Source organism: Saccopteryx bilineata, chromosome X, assembly GCF_036850765.1.
Source record: "Saccopteryx bilineata isolate mSacBil1 chromosome X, mSacBil1_pri_phased_curated, whole genome shotgun sequence".
Lineage (NCBI taxonomy): Eukaryota > Metazoa > Chordata > Mammalia > Chiroptera > Emballonuridae > Saccopteryx > Saccopteryx bilineata.
In genome coordinates this window covers 142,557,488-142,580,712 of record NC_089502.1, presented here as the reverse complement: position 1 = coordinate 142,580,712, position 23,225 = coordinate 142,557,488, and the positions used below count along the sequence as shown (strand labels likewise).

General features: G+C 54.4%; 1 protein-coding gene across 3 annotated transcripts in view; it reads left to right on the top strand.

Moving 5' to 3' along the window:
• LOC136316758 (F-box-like/WD repeat-containing protein TBL1X) overlaps nucleotides 1–23,225 on the top strand; it is a 237,639-nt gene that overhangs the window by 109,103 nt on the left and 105,311 nt on the right. For all 3 annotated transcript variants that reach the window (XM_066248904.1, XM_066248905.1, XM_066248903.1), the window contains 7 exons: nucleotides 13,065–13,210; nucleotides 15,844–16,108; nucleotides 17,246–17,378; nucleotides 17,880–18,021; nucleotides 18,797–18,860; nucleotides 18,982–19,079; nucleotides 21,659–21,719. In XM_066248904.1, the coding sequence (XP_066105001.1) occupies nucleotides 13,065–13,210; nucleotides 15,844–16,108; nucleotides 17,246–17,378; nucleotides 17,880–18,021; nucleotides 18,797–18,860; nucleotides 18,982–19,079; nucleotides 21,659–21,719 (909 nt within the window). The remainder of the gene's footprint in view (nucleotides 1–13,064; nucleotides 13,211–15,843; nucleotides 16,109–17,245; nucleotides 17,379–17,879; nucleotides 18,022–18,796; nucleotides 18,861–18,981; nucleotides 19,080–21,658; nucleotides 21,720–23,225) is intronic.

Below are 23,225 nucleotides of genomic sequence, written 5' to 3'. Positions count from 1 at the left end.
GGCTGGCCGTCTTCCTGGTGAAGAACATGCAGGTTGCTTCCAGGGTCCGACACTTTCAACGAAAGCTCCTGGGAACGTTTTGCGTCCGGGCGTGTGGTGTGAGCCGAGGTGTTGGTTTCGGGACAGTCTGGAGGGGCAGGATTGCTGGGACGTGTGACCCTGTGGGCTGCAGTCCCCCGGGGGCCGCCGCCCCTTTCCCTCCTCACTGGGCAGCAGGGCACCTCGCACTCACCACTCGTGTCCTCTGTCTTTAAAAACTGAATTTATTGGCCCTGGCCCGTTGGCTCAGCGGTAGAGCGTCGGCCTGGCGTGCAGTGGACCCGGGTTCGATTCCCGGCCAGGGCACACAGGAGAAGCGCCCATCTGCTTCTCCACCCCTCCCCCTCTCCTTCCTCTCTGTCTCTCTCTTCCCCTCCCGTAGCCGAGGCTCCACTGGAGCAAAGATGGCCCGGGCGCTGGGGACGGCTCCTTGGCCTCTGCCCCAGGCGCTAGGGTGGCTCTGGTCGCGACAGAGCGATGCCCTGGAGGGGCAGAGAATTGCCCCCTGGTGGGCAGAGCGTCACCCCCTGATGGGCGTGCCGGGTGGATCCCGGTTGGGCGCATGCGGGAGTCTGTCTGACTGTCTCTCCCCGTTCCTAGCTTCAGAAAAATACAAAAACAAACAAACAAACAAACAAAAAAACCCTGAATCTATTGAGGTGATGTGGGCTTAATCGCACTTATCGGGTGACATTCATACATCAAATGACACAGGTTTCCGGTATGCGATTCTGTAGTACATCATCTGTCTGTTGTACTGTGTGCTCACAACCCAAGTCAAGTCTCCTTCCATCACTGTGCTCCTCCTCCCCCTCTCCGACACCCCCCTCCCCACCACCACCACCACCACCACCACCACCACCAAGGTTCGACCTGAGCTGCTGAGCCGACATGAGCTCGTAGCCCAGGGCCTGTCAGAAAGTAGGTAGAAGGACCTTGGCCGCGGCAGGGGCGTCTGCAGGATGCTGAGGAGCTGCACATTTCCGCTGAGGGTTTATTATCAGCCTTGGTGGACCCAGCAGGACCTCAGCTTCTTCCAGCCACGACTCCACGCCGCATCTGCCGAGCGAGAGAGCGCTCACAGAGGTGCACCGGCCCCCTGCGCAGAGCGCCTGTCTGCATCGAGCTAGAAAACACCGCGGCCTGGGCACGTCGGCCCCCTCTGGACGGGCCCTCGTTAGGTCAGAGGCTGAAACTCCAGAGCGTAGCCCACACGCCTCAGGGATTCGAGTCACCAGAACCCTGGGGAAGCCGCCTCGAGATCCGTCGCTGACGTCAGCCCACCATCGGCAACAGGCAGACATCATATATCACAGATCACGGGGGGTGGGGCGAGCTTCCTTCTTCCCAGCGCAGAGTGAGAGGACTTCGCGTGTGGTTGAAAGCCCCTTGTAGCGTGATGGGTGGTGGAGAGGCCGATTTATTATATATGCATATTTATTGCTTCTGTGAAGATCACCGTGTGTGCGTAACTCAGAGAGGAGCATCGACGGTTTTCAAAAGCCAGAGCCTGGGCAGGGGCTGTTTTCCTAAGCAGGAGCAGCTACGTGGACTTAGGCGTGGTTTTTTTTTTGGGGGGGGGACGTGTTACAGAATGTGGGCATCATTCTGTGTTGTGTACACCGTCCTTGTAAATGAGGAGGACACTGAAATATCGCGTACCCAGACTTTCAAGATCTGAAATGGAACTTAGGTGACATTTCGCTGTTCGCGAGGAGCTTCTGTGACCAAGACTTCCTCGATGGGCGGCACTCCTGGGTGCCCTGTGGTGGCCCTCCTTCTGTTAGTTCCAGCGTGTCCGGGACATCAGTGTCTGAGGGAGACCCCCGGGGGCGTTTTCTATCCGCAGCCAAGCCCAGGCGGAGCTGAGGGACTTTTTGGGGCTCTGAACACACACGGGTCTCACTTTCCAGAAAGATGACCTGCCGTTAGATCGTACTACGTGTCAGCGCAGCTGCCTCCTGGGACCGGGTGGGGGAGAAGGCCGCTTCGGTCGAAAGTGGCCTGGATATAAGTGACCGAAGAGCCACAGCCCTGTGAGACGGGAGGTCAGGCTGAGGGGCAGTCCCTGTTGTGGGAGGGGCCCCAGGCACCGCCCGGTGTCCCCACGGGAACGTCAGACCCTGAGGGTGAGGTCCACGCAGTCGTCACGGGGCACATGGCGATCTACATCTCACACAGGGATCCACGTCTCTGCAGGGTTCGTTCTGCCCCTTTCCTCGGGAGCCTGGGACCGTTTCTGAAATGTCCCCTTTCATTCAGCTCGAAGGACTCTCCAGCAGGTCTGCGGTCAGCCTGAGACCGGTGGGCAGGCCCGAGGGCCTTGGTCTCCGCAGATGTCCCCAGACCCCACGATGAAATGCGTCATCTCGTGGCTTTGAGCCCATTCTCGAAGGTCAGGGTTTCTCAGCCTCAGCATTGTGGACACGGGGAGCCGGCCTGTTATTTACCCTGGGATGGGGGGCTGTCCTGTGTTGTGTGGTGTTGAGCGACACCCCTGTCCCCCACTCACTGGAAGACAGTAACATGCCCCTTCTCCTCCCTTGTGACCGACAAAAATGTCTGCAGACTTTGTCCCTTGCAGGGCACCATCATCCCTGACCCCGTTTAAGAACTCCTGATTGACAACCTTTCATTGTGGGGTGCCTGTTCGTCCGACTAGACTTGACGGGTAGGCGGCGTTCTCCCGAGCTGCTCACTTCTTCACGGCGTCTCCCTCGGCTGCTGTGGGACGCCTTCCGCTGCGGAACTCAAATAGACTGAGTTGGCGAGCAAAACGCAGCCCCCGTTTTTATTAAATTTTTCCAGGGTATTTTTTTTTTCCCCTTCAAGGAAAGGGGACACTTGCCAAAGCATTTGCTGGCTGATAATAAAAGAGTCGAGAGTAGCAGATTTTCACTGTGATGTTTTCTTCCCCTCCAGGGAAAAGGTTTTGGTAACCAGGAAAGGAGTGTCACTCAAATATTTGTGAATAATTGCATCTCCCAAAATAATTAAGTGGCTTTGCCCACGGTTGTCCAAGCAGCCGGTGGACAGCCCTGTGCTTCCCAGGACCGTCGATTCTGAAAGTCGTTTTAATGGTTCGGCAATCTTAATTTAAACAAAAGCTCAGGCTTATTGCTTAGCCTCTATAAATATATTTGGACTGCGGATGCCCCTTTACATTGCTAATACACGTCCCCGTTTCAAAAGCCAGTCCTTAGGGAACGGCCAGGCAGGCATTTCTTTGAGGTCACGGCAGGCTCTGCTTCAGAAATAGCACGGAAGAATGTTAAGTTTTGTCAAATAATAAATCAGGAAGACCTGAATAACCTCTCCATGTCACCGGAGGGTGGAAGTGCCTTTAAAATCAAGCGAAAGAGCGTCTCCTGTCTTCATCTTTTCCGACAGGTCTAAGCAGTGGGTTTTCGGTGGTTACCAGGAGCCCCCCCTACCCTCAGTGTCTGTGATTTGCTAGAAGGATTCATAGGGCTCAAAAACTGTTACTCTCACAGCTGGTTACAGCAAAGAGATACATGTCTTAGTGGATGGCTCTTGACTAGAGTGTAACATGTGCTTGAAAGTTGGGAACAGAGTAGCTCTTCAAGGTTCTCTTTGCTGGAAAGGGAAGCGCCTCAGGTGACGGGGTGCTAAGTAATCTTACGGTGCAATCATTCTGCAGTAGATACATGCATGGGATCAGGGAATCAGCTTCTGCAGCTGGGACGTGCACCGTGTCACAGGTCAGTTGTTTCTCCAGTAAAGCGAGCCAGGGCTAGGGGAGCTATAAAGTCAGCAAAGGGCAAAAATGAGGGGCACAGGCTCGCAGGTGGTCCCTCTCTGTGGAGTTCTGTGGAGGGGCTGGCTTCTTCTAGCAACGAAAGACAGCAACTCGTGTGCAATGCTGCTGACCACGTAGCTTTGGCATCCGGGGTTTTTATTGGGGGTCAGTCACGTGGCCTGCAGCATGTGCTGAGGGGGCGGGAGGACAGCTGAGAGAGTACGTGGTCATCCACACTGCTGGTCGCTGTCCAGAGGTAAACCCTGGCTCGTGGTTGCATGGCCATCGTCTGTGCATTTTTGTGCGCGCGCGCGTGTGTGTGTGTGTGTGTGTGTGTGTGTGTTGTATTTCAGTGTTAAAAAGTAAAATAACTAAAAACCGCCGGGGTGCTCAGTAGCTGGGGAAGGGGCCGAAACACCGCCCAACGACCTCGTGGCCTTGATACTTGGCGCCCTCCCACCCACCCACCCACCGGGCACACCCTGTTCCCTGTCTGCAGGGGCCCTCTGCTTACTGCGCTCCTGGCTGGGGGAGAAGGACACTGAAGTAGGGTGTCATGGACGAAGCCCTTCATAGACCAAGAGCGTCTTCCTGAGCTTGTCTTTTGGTGTGATCATAACCGTTTTGAAGAACAGACACGAAGTCGCGGACCTGAGGCCCACCTGTGCCAGCCGGCCCGCCTAGCCCCGGCACCCCTCACCGCTCACCCCAGCCCTCACTGCGGTAGTTTGTGTACGTTGTGGGGGCTAAGACTCAAGGTGGGCCATTCTGCTGCGATTTTAAGTTGTTGGAGCCGAGGCGGGGGGGGGGGGACGACCATTAGAATGAATCTTACCCGAGTGTCTGTATGTTACAGTGGTTGATACCTGAGGTCTTGCCCCACAGAGCCAAGCAGTTTCTGTTGGTGTGAACATCAAAAGTAAGGGTGGGGTCTGTTGAAGATGCCGGAAGGCTTCCGTGGTCACGCCCTCCTGTGAATCGGTGACGGGAAAGCCTACGAGGGGTCCAGCTTCTCGTTTCTCAGCTCAGACGAGGCAGCCCCGTTAGCCCGGCGCCGGTTTTCAACGTTCCGGCCCGGTTTCCATTTTAGACTGGCGTGCTCTGAAATTCTAATGTGACCTTAAAAGTCTCCGGCCTCAATAAGTTTCATTTCCTGCCAGGATTTATTCTCTCTTCCTCCCTGACAGAAGCCGGTCATCTGAAGTGTGAGACGCGGCCCTGTCCCCGCTCCCGAGGGCCCGTGTGTTACCTCACAGCGGTCTCCCTCTCCAGCCACGTCTTTGAAAGGCCGTTGTCCCCAAGGGGACACGCAATCCTCTCCTTCTCCCACCTCCCCCTCACCCTCTGCCCTGCTGTTTTGGGGGCCTGCGTTCCTACTGGTCCTGAAGACGATCCCACATTTACGACCGGTTCCTGACCACGGTCCCTCCCTCCAAACAGAAGCTCCTCTGCAGCCAGTGGGGTGCTTGGGCGGGGTCACCGGAGGCCGTCTGCTGTCCATCCAGTGTCCATCCGTCCGTCACAGGGCCACTCTCAACTGCCACGTTCTTCACTGGTCCCGCCCGGGTGGCTTTCAGTGGCGTGAAAACCGTATTCCGATCCTCCCAACCACAGACACGAATGTGTGTGTCCTATTCCTGTCCAATGAGGTACGTCCCCACCTAGTGACTGACCCTCGGGTGGGGTTCGTGAAAGCGGAGCCCCAAGTTCCTCCTCCTCCCTCGGCTTCCTGGTCCCTGCATGGTGCGTGGCATTCGCTTTGTGTTGTCCCTGCAAGGGGGACGCGGCCCCTCCTCTCAGGAATTATATAAGTGATCGATTCTTCTTTCAGGAGCATGAAGCTCATGTCATTGGTCGGTCACCTCCATAAATTAAAATCCAGTGGGTTTGCTGGAGACACTGAGGTCCTTCTCTGCTCTGCATAGAATGTTCGAATTGAATGGGATCTTGGGAATTATATGGGGTGACCCCAGTCCTCCGGGCACCCTGTGAGGCGTGCTCTCTGTCTGCAGGAGGGACCCAACCCGCCTCCCCCATCCTGGCCTTTGATGACGTTGATCCCTAACATGGCTCTCTCTCTGTGAGTGGCGTCAGTACACACGCTCCCCTCTGCCTGCCTGCTTAGTGTGGGAAGGGTCCCGGCTCGTGTTTATACTGTTAGCCTTGCTTGAATCTTATTTCCTGCTGAAGGACGTCAGGGGTATTACTGAGAAATGATTCTCACCTTTCTGTTTAAGGGTAGGCATCTGCATCACCTGGATATTCCTGAACCAGTTTCAGTGTGTGGGTTTAAGAGCATAGACTCAGGGGAGGGGAGGAATCACAGAACTCTGTGACTCGGTTTCCCCATGTGGAACATGGATTTATTGAGGTGGACTTGTAGGTGGTTGCCACCTCTGTGAGGTGATGGAAAGGTTTGACGCGTGTCACTCGCACCAAGTATCACCTATGTGTTGTTACTGTTATTCCTGAATAATATCATGGTGTTTTGTTCAGGTGTCTACAGGGTGGGGCAAAAGCAGGTGCACAGTAATTCATCTGGATGATCATGCAATTACTAATAACTGATAATAAAGAGAATTAACTCTGTGTTTTACATGCTCACGACCGCAAACCTACTGTGCCCTGCCCCGTACATGCAGCGAGAGCCTCCCTGGTGTTTTGAGATTGTCGCCTGTGTGGCCGTCATCTCTGCCTGGACACGGCTTTCCTGCTGTGAGGATGTTGTGCCTAAACATTTACTTCTTTCCTTGCCCTCAGTCTTTTATGGGAAAGCCGTGGGTACCTGGTTTGATTCCATTTCTCACCACCCGTGGTTTCCATCAGCCTTGCCTGTGTTTTTGGTCTGTTCATCCATCTGTCCATCTGCCAATTGTGCTGCACTCAGGCACTGTACCAAGGGTGACATAAAGTGGTTCGGGCTGGGCCTCCTGCCTTTTGGGAGTTTGTGTCTGCCTGGGGCCTGGGAGGGCACGTGAGGACAGGAGGATGGGGAGGAGTGACCGGTTCTGATCAGGGAGCAGGGATGTGCCAGGGGAGGCACGGGGAATCTGGAGCAGGGCTGTCAGCCTCGCACTGTTGGGTCATCAGCCAGGGTCACCCTTCATCATACGAGGTCCTGGGTGTTGTGGGATGTTTAGCACAGGTGTAGTATGTCTCCCCATACGATGCTGGTGGTGCAGGCAAAGCACACACACACATACACATACACACACACACATGCCACTGTAACAGCCAGACAGGTTTCCAGATATTGTTGAATGTCCTCCTCTCAGGCACCAAATCTCCCAAACCCAAGAACAATGAAGCACTGTTTTAGACCAGAGAGCAGGATAAACAGAGACGTCTATGGCAGTGGGGGTGTCCACCTCCAGCAAAGCCGGCTGGGTTTGGGACTCGGGACGAGAGGGTTTGAGGGCTGTGCTCGGGCGAAGGCTGGTGCCCAGGCTCTCCACCAATTTTGAGAAGAGAGCAGGAGGCTCCTGAAGGCAAATCGGGAACTGAGCTAGCTTTGTGCTACACAGACTGGCACTGGGAGGCTGGTATCTACTGCCTGGCGCGGAGGAAACAGTTAATAAGAGTCTGCTGCTGCGGCCATGACGTTGTTACCAGACCTGGTGCAAGAAGAGCTTTCTCAGTGCCTTTCGCTGCTGTAACAAAGGACCACACACCACATGGTCAGAAGCAGCCGGCATTTATTTCTCACAGTTCTGGAGGCTGAGAAGTTTGCGATCAGGTTATCAGCCAGTCCATGGCTGGTGTGGACTTGCCGCCTGGTTTGCTGCTGGCCAACTTTCCAGTGTAACTTCCTGTGGTGTAAGGGGGCAGCAGGGGCGCTCCCTGGGGTCTCTGATACAATCACACTAATCCCGTTCCTGAAGACTGCCTGCAGGACCCCATCTCCTCCCAAAGGCCCCACCTCCTGAGACCATCGCCCTAAGAGTGGGTTCCCACATGAAGGGTTCTGGGAGGCCATGACATTGACCTTGAATGTGTATGCAGATATTTTATAGCTAGAGAGAGAGAGAAAGTCAAGTTGGCACCATTTTCCTAGAGAGGAGCAAATACAACAGTAAAAATCTTCGGACGTGTGGGCCATACAGTCCCTGTTGCAGCCACTCAACTGCGGTTTGTAGCAGAAGAGCAGTGATAGGCAATGTGTCAGCTCAGGCATATGTCAATCAAACTTTATTTCCAAACACAGGACATGTGCCCAATGAAACCCGAGGGGCTCTGGTTTTGGCTCCTGATCTGGGATACTAAGAAACAAACCTGGTGTGTCCACTGGCTTTGGATAGCGGTCAGATTTCCAAGTATGCAGGTCCACTAAATTACTTAATAAAGATACTTCTTGTAATGCCTCGAATGGGGGATCTGGGGGTTGGTTTCCGCCGAAGAGGCACAGCCCACAGCCCAGCAGCCCCAGCATCACGCACCTGCGTTCTTTCCCTGAGGTGGTATTTCTGAGGGCTGGTGGCTGATCATCTAGCAGGTGTTGCTGATGACCCTGGCATGGGTCTTGCCATCAGGGTGCCACCATGCTTTGCAATCTCCTGCATTGGACCTCTGGTTACTGGGCGACGTGGTTCGCGCGACCACTCAAACGGTGTGTGAAGCATGGGGTAGCCGTGTTCAGGACACACAGAGCCTGCCCTTGGTTTGGTGTTGAGTCTATTTTATCTCTCGGCCGGGTGAGGCCGAGTTGTGTCCACGCTCCTTTCTCGCCCAAAGGGAAGCCTCTGTGCTTGAACTTGCTGTGCTGTATATAAATTAAATACAGGGCTGGCTTCACACCTTCCCCAGGCTGTCGTGACTATACCCTTTCTTGCTTTCGCTTCTGAAATAGTTTCACCTCGTCTGGTGATTCCCCATTAGTGTGTGTCCACCTGAATTCTGTGACCAGTTGCATCAAAGGGTGGCTTGTGTATCAGTGATGGAAATTCACCCCTTGTGTTGAGAAGTCAGGCAGAAATGTGTCGAGTAGACCTGGGGAAGAGTGTCGTTTTGGGGGTGGTAGTCCCTCCGGGTCATCAAGGCAGGTCACTAGGCAACACCTGAAGACAGCGCTGGTTGTCACGGCTTGAAGGAGGCAAGCCCCTGGCAAGTAGCGGTTGGAGGCCAGGGATGCTAAAGACTGGGCAGTGCAAGGGACAGCGCCCCTCCCCCATGTGTCAAATGTGTGTGATGACACAGTTGAGCATTCCTGCTGTCCAGAGATTCTTCAGGGGTACCTCTCACTGAGTAAGAGCCACCCACCGGCTTAGACATGGCTGGAGGATGGCCACACAGTGGATGCAGGGACACAAATGCTTTGCCCTGGCATGGGTCTTTCCATCAGGGTGCCGCCATGCTCTGAAATCTCCTGCTGTTTCACACCCCACACGCCTGCCGAGGGGCCATCCCCGAGGACTTCCGTCTCTGTTATTGACTTCCTGATCTCTGTTCTAACCACTGTCGTGCTGGGCACAGGAGGAGGTGGGTTGGAAGTTGATGACAGAGGCACAGAAGTCCCTACCCCCAATGGCAGATGGCAGGTGCACGTGCTTCTCAGCCTGGTGGTGCTGCAGGCTGTGCCCGCCCCAGAGAGAAGCATCCTGCCTACAGGTGCCAGTCTTCCAAGAATGATCAGACACCACACCTAGGCACAGGGCAGGGCTGCAGCCACCATGGCCTCAGGGGATGTGTCATGCCGGCACCGCCGATGTGGTGTGTGGACATCACCCTGTCTCCTGTGAGTGACCCTCCGACCTGGATAGAGCCCTAGTGATGTCTCCATTGGTTCCTGGTCTTCCCTGGGCTCAGAAGTGTCTTATCCTGTGGTCACACCTGAGCCTTCCATTAGCGCTTTGAGTGACCTGACCTTCATGTTGAGGGAAGGGCAGTGGAGGCCCAACCAAGAGGTGAGGAGACCTCTCAGGAGCTCAGTTCCTTTGCATAGAGAGGGGACAGAACCCAGGGATCCCCATGGCTCCTGCTGTTTTCTCTGGCCAGAAATCAAGGAGAAAGTCTTAACAACAAATGGACTAAGAAAAACATTTTTTTGATATGTTTTGTTTTGTTTTAGAGGCCAAGGGTAGATCCACCCAGAGAAATGCAACAAATGCCTGTTTAAGCAAATAGGACTTCTTTTCACGCATAAGAATGTTGATTTTTGATCAAGGGTTGATGAGAATATTTATATCTCATCTCCAGAACAGCTTTTTGGCTGAGATGTTCAAGGTCATGGTGCCCCAAATAACTCAACCTGCTTACTCACTGCTTTGGGGCCGTGAGTGGGGGGATTCTTCTAGCAGAGTGGTTTTAGCACCCGCCTCTTCTCGCCACACCTCTGAACTGAATATTGTGATCAGCTCATTGGGAGAAGCAGAACTGACTTTGAAGGACATTATCACGTAGAGATGAGGAAGTTATGCCACCCAACTATAGATGCAACATTTTAAAATCAAGATAGACTAAGGACATGGTCCAGCATTCAGTTAGAAGTGGGTTTGCACCCTGCTGTTCGTTTGTTCTGTAAATTGCGTGAGCTGCATTCTTGGCTTCTGCAGGTCAGGGCTGGGGTTGGGCAGCTGGGAATGGAGTTAGCATCTTCCCAGGGAACTGAGCATTTCCACGCCTGCACCATGGGTCTCAGACTGTCGGCTGAAAAAACGGGTCTCATGCAGTCCAGAGTTGAAGGTCCCGTTCCGCCTGTCATCACAGTGTGAACCTTGGACAGATCATCTAACTTCCCTGCTGTCTCCCTGCTCATGTATAAAGCAGGAACTGCACGGACTCTGAAAAATTGCTGTCTGGAGGGAGATCGTGGGTGCGGGGTGCCTGGGCGTGGTTAAGGGCGGTCGTGCTGTCAGAATCGCTCCATCTTGTGGGGATAAGTGAATGTGTGGATGAATGAAATGTATTGCTACAGGCTGAATGTGGACACCCCGTCTGCCCTCACCTTGATGTTGGCCTTCCAGCCTCCGGAAGTGTGAGAAAGAAAGGTTCACCGGTCACGCCCCCTGGACTACAGTATTTTGTTTTAGGAGAGCCGGCAGGAACCAACACCTGTGTGGCATCTAAGCTATGCAGCTTGACTTGACTTCCTTCCAGAGGTGCCCGGGAGTCACCGAGACTTCTTTGTCCAGAGCCCTATGAGCCTTGTTCCTGGGCCTGGTTGGGGAACTCGGTAGATGTGCCCAGCTGGCGTGGTGCCCGCTGCCCTAGTGAGGGCTCAGTCCCAGCCCCACAAGCTGGTTGACTGGGGCCCCTTGGTTATGCAGGAAGCTCTCAGGACCTGACCTGTGGGAGGGACACAAGGTAATGGGGAAGGGGTGACCGGGAGCTTGAATGGATTAATGGAAGCTCCTAAGCAATTCCTGACCAAGAGTAGGCACCGCGCAGGGCTGGCCCTTGTGATCATTAACTGCGGTGGGCGTAGCTCTGCGCTGGACCTTTTAAAAATACCGGGAGGGTGAGACATGGCCCTGTCCTCCTGTGTTCTGCCCTGTCAGCGGGAAAGACATGCACGGAGGACAAGGCAGGAGCCACTGAGTGGGGTCATCCTAAATAAATTATTAGTGTTCAAGAGAGGAATCACCGTGGCCCAGAACCCAGGAAGTGGGAGCCACAGCAGGGACCAAGGGATGGAGTCCCTGCTTAGCACCGGCCTGCAGAGAAAGAGAAAACAGGAGAAGGCACGGCCAGCTGGTCACAAAGGGGCCTTTGCTTATGTCCTCGGAAAGCAGGGGAAGAGGGGCCGCGGGGCAGGGCCTTGGAGGGGTCCCTGTGCAACCAGCGTCACAGGAACAGCGGATGCCTTGCTCTCTGCGAAATAAACAAACTACAAGTTTTATATATTCTTGGTAATCTGGCAGTGGGAACGGAAAAGGGAGGACTGGGGAGGAGGAGGGGGGAAGGGTAGGCTGGCGGGGAAAGGCCCGCTCCTTCCTATCGCCGGGGAACATCCCCACCTGGTGAGCCGGTGCTCTGGGCATGTGCGGGTGGGAGGCAGCGTGCAGATGCCCTGAGGGCCCCGTGCAGCCCACCAGCAGCAGGTCGGATGAGCCAGGGGCAATGAGAACATGCCCACAGGAAAGACAGCTTACGAGTGGGGTTCCCAGGACCCCACAGGGGAGGGGCTGGCAAAGAGGGCGTGGAAGCACGCCCCGCTGGTAATGCTGACAGAGGCTGAGAGGGTCCGGCCTTGTGGGAGAAGCATATTTCGCGCCTGCAGGCCGGGGCTTAGAAGGGGCACCCACTGTGCCCCGCAGGAGCCCTGGGCCCCAGCCTACGTGAGGCCAGGGAGCTGGGCACAGGGGTTCCATGATACTCACATGGCCCCCAGACCCCTGTCAGCCCCCGCCCACACACACACAATGGGTTACAGGGATTGCAAGCTCCCATGCACCTGTGGCTGCCCCAGGACCAATGCGGGTTCTAAGCTGCACCGGGCTGGGTTACCTGTTTGCAGAGGGCTCCTGCCATGGCCTAGACCTCCAGCTGTGGGAGGCCCCTTGCTCTCTCCACGAGGAAGGTTGTTACAGGTTCCGAATCGCTCGCGGTCCCTGATGGGCCCCCAGCAGCTCCTGCTTCCCTGCCTGGCCAGTTGCTCCCTTCTAGACGCAGGCATTGTGTGCACTTGCCGTAGCCGTCCCCTCTCTCCTGCCAGGGTTTCCCCCACACTGTTCCACCACACACCCGGTGACTGGCTGGGCATTGCCCTTACCAGTAGCTAGCTGTGGAGGCCATCGGTGACTGTGAGGGACAGAAAAGAGAGAGCCAGCATCTCCCAGCCAAGGGAGAACTCCCAGCTTTTTGGCAAAATGAGGCTCAGCCACAATGACCAGTCCAGAATACTGTATAGCCTCTTTTTCTTAGGATTCTTGGCTGTGTGAGTCACTCAGCGGGCACCTGCCAGCCCCTGTTCTCAGCTGAGGCCTTGTGTGCACCGCAGCCAGACCTGGGGCACCTAGAGACTTGAGTGCCTAGCTTCTGGATGGAGTGGGGGTGGGGGGACCCAGGAGAAAGCCAGCCATCAGCTTGTGGTTGCAGAAAAGGGAGCAGGCTCTGTGCTGTTTAGCTACGAATAGTGCTGGGCCGGCTCTACCCTCCAAGGCGCTTTTCCATCCTGTGCACGCCCCCGTTCCCACTCACGTCACCCCTGCCCTGTCTGCAGCTGGGCATCCTTGTTGGCTGAGATGAGTGATGCCACCACCACCACTCGGGCCCCGTGGGCATGGAGTCCACCTGCAGCCTCCCGCCTGTCCTCCCTGTCTCACTGCAGGATTTTCCCACTCGGCCTTCACGTTCGGCATCGAGAGCCACATCAACCAGTCGAACATCAACGGGATGCTGGTGCCGCCTGCCACGCTCATCTCCATCCTGCAGAAGGGGCTGCAGTATGTGGAGGCCGAGATCAGCATCAACGAGGTACGTGCACCCCTCCCCCAGGCAGAGCAGAGACTCAGCCTCTCACTCCCCCCCATGTCCCAGGGACCTGCAGGGCCAGGCAAAAGGGTTCAGTCCTGCACGCCAGGCTCTGGGGTCTTCTACAGGGTCAGTAATTTACCGGATGAGGGGTGGGGGTACTCTGGATTCACAGGGGGCAAACTCTGAGTGTTTTGCACACAAAGTGTTTTGCACATACACAGCTGGCCAGCTGTGGACCGATCATCATGCACCCCACGTGTCCCCACCTCTGAAAACATACCTGCTTGTTAGCCTCAGCACGGGCGGTCGCTGTGCACGTGCACACTGACAGGAGAGGGCTCCTCTCTGCTTTCTGCACTGGCCAGTGACACAGGGACCCCGAGAAACCCTGAGACGTGTCCCAGGGAAAGCTGTCTTGTGCATCAGGGAGGAGAGGGGATAACTGTTGTGCTCGAGAGCATTCCTAGTGACAGGCTGATTGTCATGCTTGGTGTAGAAAAAGTAAGACAATAGGACCAGAGTTACAAATTAGAAATGGGGTCAATTTGCTTGTGTCCCCTTCTCTGTCTGTAGGTTGGGGCTCCGTGCATTGTTGAGCCAGTTTTACATCAGTGGGTTCTTTTTTAAGTTCTGGTTTATAACAGCTCCTTTCACCACTCCCGGTCCACCCCTCCACCCATGCCCTCAGCTTTGCTCTTTGGATCCTCCCGGAAAGGTGCCCAGGACCTCCAGTGACCTTCATGCCACCTTCGGCATCTTTGTCCGAGTCCCTGTTACGTATTCCATGCTTTCTCTCTCTGTGACTCCGCACATGGCTGTACCCCGGGCTTTCCCTGTATCCAATCATGACTCTTCCCACATGGCTGATGCCCTGCGTGCTCAGGGCACCACATGTCTGAGTGTCCTGCCCTTGAGTGACCCCTTCCACAGGTCTCACCTGCCTGGAGCCCATCTCCTCCCTCTCAGACTTTCCTCTCGTCCTGTCTCCTGCCTCCCATTTCCCTCCACTTTCTCTTCAGCTTTAGAGTCACAGGAGCAATGGGTCCTGTGTTCTGTCACATGGGTTCCTGTGACATCTCCCAGAAACCTGCATCTTTGTAAGGCACCTGACTTCCTGCCAATTTCTTCCCTGACCATGGCAACCTCTTCCTTTCTTACCTTCATGTCCGGGATTCTTCCACAAAACAAACAAGCGATACAAGGACAGCAGCCACCTCCTCCCAGACTCCCGCCAGCGCTCAGCGCGTGTGAGGCCACGACTCAGTTTCCCCGCCCCTCTGGTTTCTGTCCCTGCTTGTTGTGCAGCCTTTGTACCTTTCCTGTCTGTGCAGAGGACAATGAGAGAGCCTGTCGGCTAGTTTTATTGCTGTTAAGAGTGAGATGTGCTTTTAGAGTTTAAACTAGGACGCATTTTGATGGCTGTGGACAGTTCCTGCTCTTTGCAAAGGAGTCACCGTTTGGGATGTGAATATGTGAAGGCAGGTGACCTGGAGACAGGCATGCTCACCAGTTGGTCAGCGTTGGCTGGAACCGGGGATGAGAGTGGCTCACAGCTGACCTCCTTTTTTACACGTTTTGTGTTACTGTAAGATTGCCTCTCCTTCCTCCACATAATTGTGACCAGCTGCCAGTCAGGGTGATGGTTCATTTACTTCCTCTTTAGCTGGGACTTGTGTCTTTTCCTCATTCCTAATTTCTCAAGTAAGGCAGCCAGGATGCATTTTATCCAGTGAGACAGAGAGGTGTCCTTGCAGTCAGCTCTCCATGGTGCAGGTCTCTCTCTCTCTCTCTCTCTTCTTCTTCTTCTTCTTCTCTCTCTCTCTCTGATACAGGTCTCTCCCTTTCTCTCTCTCTGATACAGGTCTCTCTCTCTCTCTCTGATACAGGTCTCTCCCTTTCTCTCTCTCTGATACAGGTCTCTCTCTCTCTCTCTCTCTCTGATACAGGTCTCTCCCTTTCTCTCTCTCTGATATAGGTCTCTCTCTCTCTCTCTCATACAGGTCTCTCCCTTTCTCTCTCTCTGATACAGGTCTCTCTCTCTCTCTCTGATACAGGTCTCTCCCTTTCTCTCTCTCTGATACAGGTCTCTCTCTCTCTCTCTCCCCCCCCTCCCGCACAGAAGGGTAGTTACTCCCACATTTGTCCTGGCATCTCAGCAGTTTTTCCAGCCTGTTACTCTTGACATTGGGGGTCAGAACATTCTGTGTGAGGGGTGGTGTCCTGTGCATCCACCAGGGTGTGAGCAGTGTCCCTGGTCTACACCCACCAGGTAGATGTCAGCAGCATCTCCTCTCCCAGTGGTGACAACCAGAATGGTCTCTAAGCCCCCTGGCACGGCACAGTCGCCCTCACCCACCAAGGAGTCGTTGGGTCAGGGACAGCACCTTTTCCATGAAATAAGGTGACAGAGCTCTGATGTCTGGGACGCACCAAGTGTGGTGTGGGTCCCACGCTGAGCACAGCCATCACACACCTGTCCCGCAGCAGTGCTCACCCCCACCACTCCCGACCCCCCGGGCAGACGCCCTTGGCATTGCCGTGAGCTCCGTGCCGGCCTGCGCCCCTCTGCCCGGGGTGCGGACAGACCCTGAGGAGCCGCAAGGTTGACGGCTGCCCCGTGGCTCTCTCCCCAGGACGGCACGGTGTTTGACGGCCGCCCCATAGAGTCCCTGTCCCTCATCGATGCTGTGATGCCCGACGTGGTGCAGACGCGGCAGCAGGCCTTCCGGGAGAAGCTCGCTCAGCAGCAGGCCAGCGCGGCGGCGGCGGCAGCAGCAGCAGCGGCAGCCACGGCAACCACGGCAACCACGGCGACCCCGGCGGCTGTTCCCCAGCCCAACCCACCAAAGAATGGAGAGGCCACAGTGAACGGGGAGGAGAACGGAGCCCACGCGATCAGTGAGTGCAGCCTCCCAGGCCTGGGAGGGCTTTTGGTGGTTTCTTACGGCGTCCCAGGGCCAAAGGCTCCACAGGGGTCTGCCTGCGGCACGGTCGTCCCCGGTCGCTGTAGAACAAGTGTGTCCCTCCGCCCGAGAGGCTTCCCACCCCAGGCTTCCTCTGAAATCTGAGACACCGTTCTCTACTTACACAGCCTCAGGTTTAGGGAGCTGTGCCTCCCTGTGAGCTGGCAGGGACCCTCACTGCATGGTCACCGTCCGGCATACAGTGTTCCCAGTGCAGGACCCTGTCCCCACCCAGCCTTCCTGGTGGAGGATTTGGGGAAAATCCTGGTGTAAGTGAGGAGCTCCTGGTTACCAAGCGGGCACCAGGACAGTGTGTGCCGTCTGACTTGGTCTCAGCTAGTTCCCGGAAGGCAAGTCCTCATTAGGTGACCACTGGACAGTGTTGGACAGATCGGTCAGAGGGCCAAGCTTTTACCCAGAGCACCTGCCTGCCCCTCCTCTGCTGCTCCTACATGCAGACTGCTGCGGGTTCTGAGTTCACAAAGTGCGTGTGTGTGCGTGCATATGTTTGCATGTGTGTCATGCACAGGAATGTATGCAGGTGTAGGAGTGTGTGAACATTGTGCACATGTGTCCCAAGGAAACAAGGGTGTGTGAATGTGGGGGTGGAGGGTGGAGGGACTTCTGAGAGCGTGGCTCCACCCTCGGGAGCCCTCAAGATCACCAGGTGACCCCTCAGAAGGCTGCATGGGATAAAATGCCTCATCTGCTCAGGTGAACAGGGACCTGGGGGCTCTGCTCAGTAGACACGTGGCTGTTGTCACCTTCGCCCCCTCTCATGCCGTGGCTGTCGGACGTCACCCTGCACCTACATATAAGGAGTAACTGTTGCTATCCCTCTATCAAATTTGGAATAAACATAACACACAGTGTGGGGGGGGCTGGCAAAGTAGGTCTACAGTTGTTCATACACAACAAATAATGCGACAATAAATAGTAATACAAGAGTAAACTTTCTCACCGGTAAACGTCTTTGGCCCCACCCTGTATTTAAATAAATGAAACGTATTTAAAAAACCTGTTTGTAAGCCCGAGGAGCCCTGGCGATGACGTTTCCCGCTTCCTGTGACAGATAACCACTCGAAACCGATGGAGATAGATGGGGACGTGGAGATCCCGCCCAGCAAGGCCACGGTCCTCTGTGGCCATGAGTCCGAGGTGTTCATTTGTGCCTGGAACCCTGTCAGCGACCTTCTGGCTTCCGGGTGAGGGCGTCAGGCTGGGGGCGCTCCGGGGAGTGGGGGTCCGTGCTCTTGCTCTTGTCTGAGTCCCACCTCACAGGGCACCTGCTCCATGACCTGCCTGGGGCTTCCTCCCAGGTGTGCTGACCATGATGTGGGGCACCCACCCACCGTGGCCCTCCCATGGGTGCCTCCGATTGTGGTCAAATTGTCAAGAAGTCCTGGTGCCAAGCCGTTTCCTCCCTGGGGTGGGGACTAATGCCAATGTTTAAAATCACTTGGTGCAGCGGAGATGGGGAGGAGAAAACCCAGTGAGGATAAAACACGTAACATGCCTGGGTTTGGGTTTATGGCTGGCCTCTCCCCCCCCAGGTCTCCTGGGGCCACACGCCAGAGCAGACTGTGCCCTGGGCCACTGTCTGGCCTCTGCCCTGTCAGCTGCAGCCTTGGGTTACAAAGAGGGGAAGGAGAAAGTAAAAACAGCGAGCGAAAGGAATGCTGAGTGCCGTGTGCTTCCCCCTGCAGGTCCGGAGACTCCACGGCTCGGATATGGAACCTCAGTGAGAACAGCAACGGGGCCTCCACCCAGCTCGTGCTGCGGCACTGTATCCGGGAAGGGGGACACGACGTCCCCAGTAACAAAGACGTGACCTCGCTGGACTGGAACGTAAGCATGGCCCTCCTCCCCGACAGCCAACAGTGAATGCAGGGACTGCCATGGGGGACCCTGGGGTGGCTCGGTCATGGGGGCTTTGTTTCTAAGCGCTCACGGAGTTGTGTCACAGGGTTATGTGTGTGCTCATGTGGGACACACCCCTCTTTCTATCTTCTTTTGATTTTTCTTGCTCTTTGGAGTGTTTCTCCCTGTTCCATCATTTCCTCACAAACTCTTTTCTCCACATGGACACATTGTCCAAAGCTCAGAAAAGTCTCTCCAGCCTCATTGTAACTTTTCCTGTGGTATTTCCTTTTTTTTAAGTGAAAGGAGAGGAAATAGAGAGACAGACTTCCACACGTGCCCCAACCTGAACCCATGCAGCAACCCCTGTCTGGGGCCGATGCTCAAATCAGCCAAGCTATTTTTAGTGCCTGAAGCTGACACTCAGACCAACCAAGCTATTCTCAGCACCTGAGGCCACACTTGAACCAGTCAAGCCACTGGCTGCGAGAGGGGAAGAGGGAGAGGGGGAGAAGGAAGGGAAGAGAAGCAGATGGTTACTTCTCCTGTGTGCCCTGACCAGGAATCGATCCCAGGACTTCCAGATGCCAGGCTCACTCTCTTCCACTGATCCAGTTGGCCAGGGCTAGAGTTGATAAGTCTTAACAGGGCACTGATTCTTGGTGAAAGATTATTCTAGCCCTGGGATAAGAGGTCGTCTGTGGAGGGTCAGAGCTGCCCCTACTAAGCTGTGTCTCTTGGCCTGTCTCTTTCCTGCCCTCAGAGTGATGGGACTTTGTTGGCGACAGGTTCCTATGACGGTTTTGCAAGAATATGGACGGAAGATGGTAAGTCCAGCTTCCCTGGTGTTTGGGTCCAACGAGAGGGGCTCTGGTGTGGGAACGTGGAGTGGGCCAACCGTGGCTTTGAAGTTCACGTGTTTATTATTGTCGTTTGACTAACCACCAGGTAACCTGGCCAGCACCTTGGGCCAGCACAAAGGTCCCATCTTTGCCTTGAAGTGGAACAAAAAAGGAAACTACATTTTGAGTGCCGGCGTAGACAAAGTGAGTGTTGGCTTAAACGGCATCTTGAATCTCTAGACAACAGGGGTTTCTTTGAAATCTAAGGCTTCCTGCTTCCCTGTCATCACCCAACAGAACCGTGCTGTGCTTGTCGGTTCTCCTGGCTGTGACGCGACCTTACCGTTTGTTGATAGCATGTCATCTCTTGAGTGTGTCACACTGCTCTACGGACCCGTGTGCAAAACTCCCACTGCTTTCTTGGGAGAGCTCTTTCTGTCCTCACCTCCTGTTGTCTCAGGGGCTGCTTTTATATTCACTTCTCATTTTCTTTTTTTTTTATTTTAATTTTAATTTTTTGTAATTTTCTGAAGCTGGAAACAGGGAGGCAGTCAGACAGACTCCCGCATGCGCCCGACCAGGATCCACCTGGCACGCCCACCAGAGGGCGATGCTCTGTCCATCCGGGGCGTCGCTCTGTTGCGACCAGAGCCATTCTAGCGCCTGAGGCAGAGGCCATGGAGCCATCCTCAGCGCCCGGGCCATCTTTGCTCCAATGGAGCCTTGGCTGTGGGAGGGGAAGAGAGAGACAGACAGGAAGGAGAGAGAGAGGGGTGGAGAAGCAGATGGGCGCTTCTCCTGTGTTCCCTGGCTGGGAATCGAACCTGGGACTTCTGCATGCCAGGCCGATGCTCTACCACTGAGCCAACCAGCCAGGGCCTCACTTCTCATTTTCTACCTGACCCCACTTTGTCTACCACTGAGCTGTGTGGTCAGGGAACGTGCATGTTTGAAGTTGTGCACTGTCTGCCTTCATTGGTCAACCACAAAAGAAATAATAATAATGTTCTAGAAAAGAATACGTAGGCAGAAATTGTAGTTTATGGCTACATTGGCATTGACCTTCTTCAGTGGGGGCTTGACCCCAAGGGGTGAAAGTATATTTCAGAGTCTTACCAGCTTTTCTGCTACTTAATGTTTTCCGTTGTCTGGGCTATATAATTCAATGTAAACATCAATAAAATTATACAATTACTGATGCAGAACATGAAATTGCACCAGAATTGTGAATTTGTATATTCTTTCTAGTGACAGATGTGTCCCAGTAAGTAAATTTAAAAGTGTTTGATCCAGACCCTGGCCAGTTGCCTCAGTGGTAGAGCGTTAGCCCGGCATGTGGAAGTCCCGAGTTCGATTTCCGGCCAGGGCACACAGGAGAAGCACCCATCTGCTTTTCTTCCCTTCCTTCTCCCCCTTCTCGCTCTTCCCCTCCCGCAGCCAGGGCTCCATTGGAGCAAAGTTGGCCCGGGTGTTGAGGATGGCTCCATGGCCTCTGCCTCAGGCGCTAGAATGGCTCTGGTTTCAACGGAGCAACGCCCCAGATGGGCAGAGCATCGCCCCCTGGTGGGCATGCTGGGTGGATCCCGGTTGGGCGCATGCGGGAGTCTGTCTCCCTCCCTCCTTCTCATTTAAGAAAAATACAAAAAAAAAAAGTGTTTGATCCACCAAACAAATGAATTAAAGATTTTGGTTGGTATGGAGCTAACCCAGAACTCAGAGAACCAGGTTTCAGAGATATGGCCCCCATACTTTCCTCAGAAAATTTCTACGGTCAACACAGCTCATAACCAGTTCTTCTTTAAACGAGAGCATTAATTGACATTGACTGGGGGGTATACAGGTTCCCAGAATGTGGAAAGTTCCGGTTCATTGAGATGTTAGGACCAGGGGTGCTCCCTGAGCTGTCTCCGGGCACTTCCCTGTCTCCCCAACATCGTAGGTCCAGGGGTGTTCCCTGAGCTGTCTCTGGGCACTTCCCTGTCTCCCCAACATCGTAGGTCCAGGGGTGTTCCCTGAGCTGTCTCCGGGCACTTCCCTGTCTCCCCAACATCATAGGTTCAGAAGATCTCAAGATTTGCTTTGTCTTCCAAGGGGGAAAGGCCATTTTCTCCTTATTTGTGGACCAGTCTGGGGGGGCCTCACCCCAGAGTAACATGTCTGCTGTCCCCAGTTGGGGCAGCGACTGTCAGGGGAGTTTGCAGAAATGGCCATTTCTCCCTCAACTCTTCATTTGCAGAGTGCCAGGAAGACACTTGTATGAGCTCCATTATGGGTTTTTCAGCTTGTAACGGGGTGGTGGGGGCAGGGGTTCCACAGACCTGACAACAAAGAGTACCAGGTATCTCATTGACAGACACATGTTGGTTACATGTTGAAACGATAATATTTCGGCCATACTGCAGTGAAACTGTTTGTTCTTTTCTGTTTTTAGAGGGCTTACTAGAACATAAAATTCCCTGTGTGGCTCACATGCTATTTTCCTTGCACAGTGCTAGTTTGAAAGAAATAGGGGTTCGCTGCTTTTCCTTATTTAAATTTAACTGTTGATTGATTTGAGAGAGAAGCCATTGATTTGTTGTTCCACTTATTTATTCCTTGTTGATTTCTGTATGTGCCTTGACTGGAGATTGAACCCATGACATTGGTGTATGGGGACAACACTCTAACCTACTGAGCTACCCGGCCAGGACCTGACTACCTTTTCTTGCATGATAAACGTGTCTACAGAAAGCTTGGCGAGGAGAGTAGTTACTGACGATTTCTTTTTGATTTGCGGAGCGCAGACAACCATAATTTGGGATGCCCACACAGGGGAGGCCAAGCAGCAGTTCCCGTTTCCTTCTTGTGAGTCTGGTTCTAGTTTTGTAATTTGGAAACAGTAATTCAGAGTCTGTTATGAAGTGTCCTGTCGAGTCATTGTGAATGCTCGGAGGACCATGTCCGTGGACTCTCGCTCGGCGGGTGGAAACCCATTCACTGTGAGCGGTGCTCCAAGGTTTGCAAGGTCCAGGGTCCCCAGCACCTGAACGTTGAAAACACAGCAGGGAAGGAGTCACAGGGCCGGTGTGGCCTTCTCTTTTTTTCCTGCCATTTCATGGCAGCTGTGTTGGGGGTCCCTGAGACCCCCACCCAGGTTCAGCTGGTCACTGAAGCCAGCCAAGACGAGGACAGGCACACAGGACAAAATCCAGCATGTCCAGGGGTCTCCACCGCAGCACTGCCCAGGACAGGCCAATGTGGAGGGTCGGCCGACAGGGAAGCTCATTGGAGAGCTGGTGTCCAGGACTGTGATGGGGGTTGGTCTCCTCGGCGCTCCCTGCCTGGCTTGTACCCCAATTCCAGGCTCCTAGCCAGAAAGCAGATTAAAGTATGTTGTTTGCACAACTTCAGTTCGGAAGCCGTTCTTACCAGTTAAAGAACGGTGGGAACCTTCTGGCAATCTGAATTCCCAGACGCAGCCCGAGAGAGCCGGATCAGTGCACAGATGCATAACAGCTAACCACGGCCCTTTGTATACTGAGGTCGCTCCTGCCCCCGTGGGGTTGCAGTGGTCTAGGGACTCTGGTTTTGCAAACTCCCACTGGACACCCCACGTTCTGTGTGACACACGCTGTCATTAGGTGCAGCCTCTTCCCCTAGAGACAGCAGGCCACCCCCGCAGTAAGAACTGTCAGAAGTAACAGAGAGGCCACAGGCCACGTCTTCCACGCAGAGAGACGCACAAAATGTGTGGGGTGAGCGTGCACTGTTAGATCACATGTCCCTGATGTGCATTTGCAAGGGGACAGAGTCATTGCTGATGGGTAGTTTGGGGTGCCTGAGGGAGGGCAGACCCCAAGGACTTCCCGATATAGCACAGCCCTGTCTCAGTGTCACGTGACGGCTCCAAGCAGGGGCCATGAGTACTCGGGAGACAGACAGACTATGAGGGAAGGTCCCAATTCGAGGGACAGAACATTTTCTGTCGCACTGTAATGAGAGCCCCCCCACCTGTTAAGAAGTCCCTCCCCATTGACACTTTCCAGAGCCCCTGCCGAACCAGTCTACAGATTTGGACCTCTGTCTGTCATCTCTGTGACAGACATCTCTGCCTATCACAGCTGGTAGCCGGTCAGTCTAGTGGGTTTCCCTCATATTTGACATAAGGGTCGAAACTGTTCCTGCCTTTCTGTTCACAGAGTTTGAGTGACACGTTCTGAGCACGTTACACCAGGCGTGCTGACTCCTGTGACACGGGAATGTGTGTCACGAGGAGAACTCTGGATTCGGGGGCTTTATTTTTCTTTTTAAGAGAGTCGCCTGTCCAAGATGAACATCAATAAGGTGCTGCCAAAACTTTTCACCTTAAGC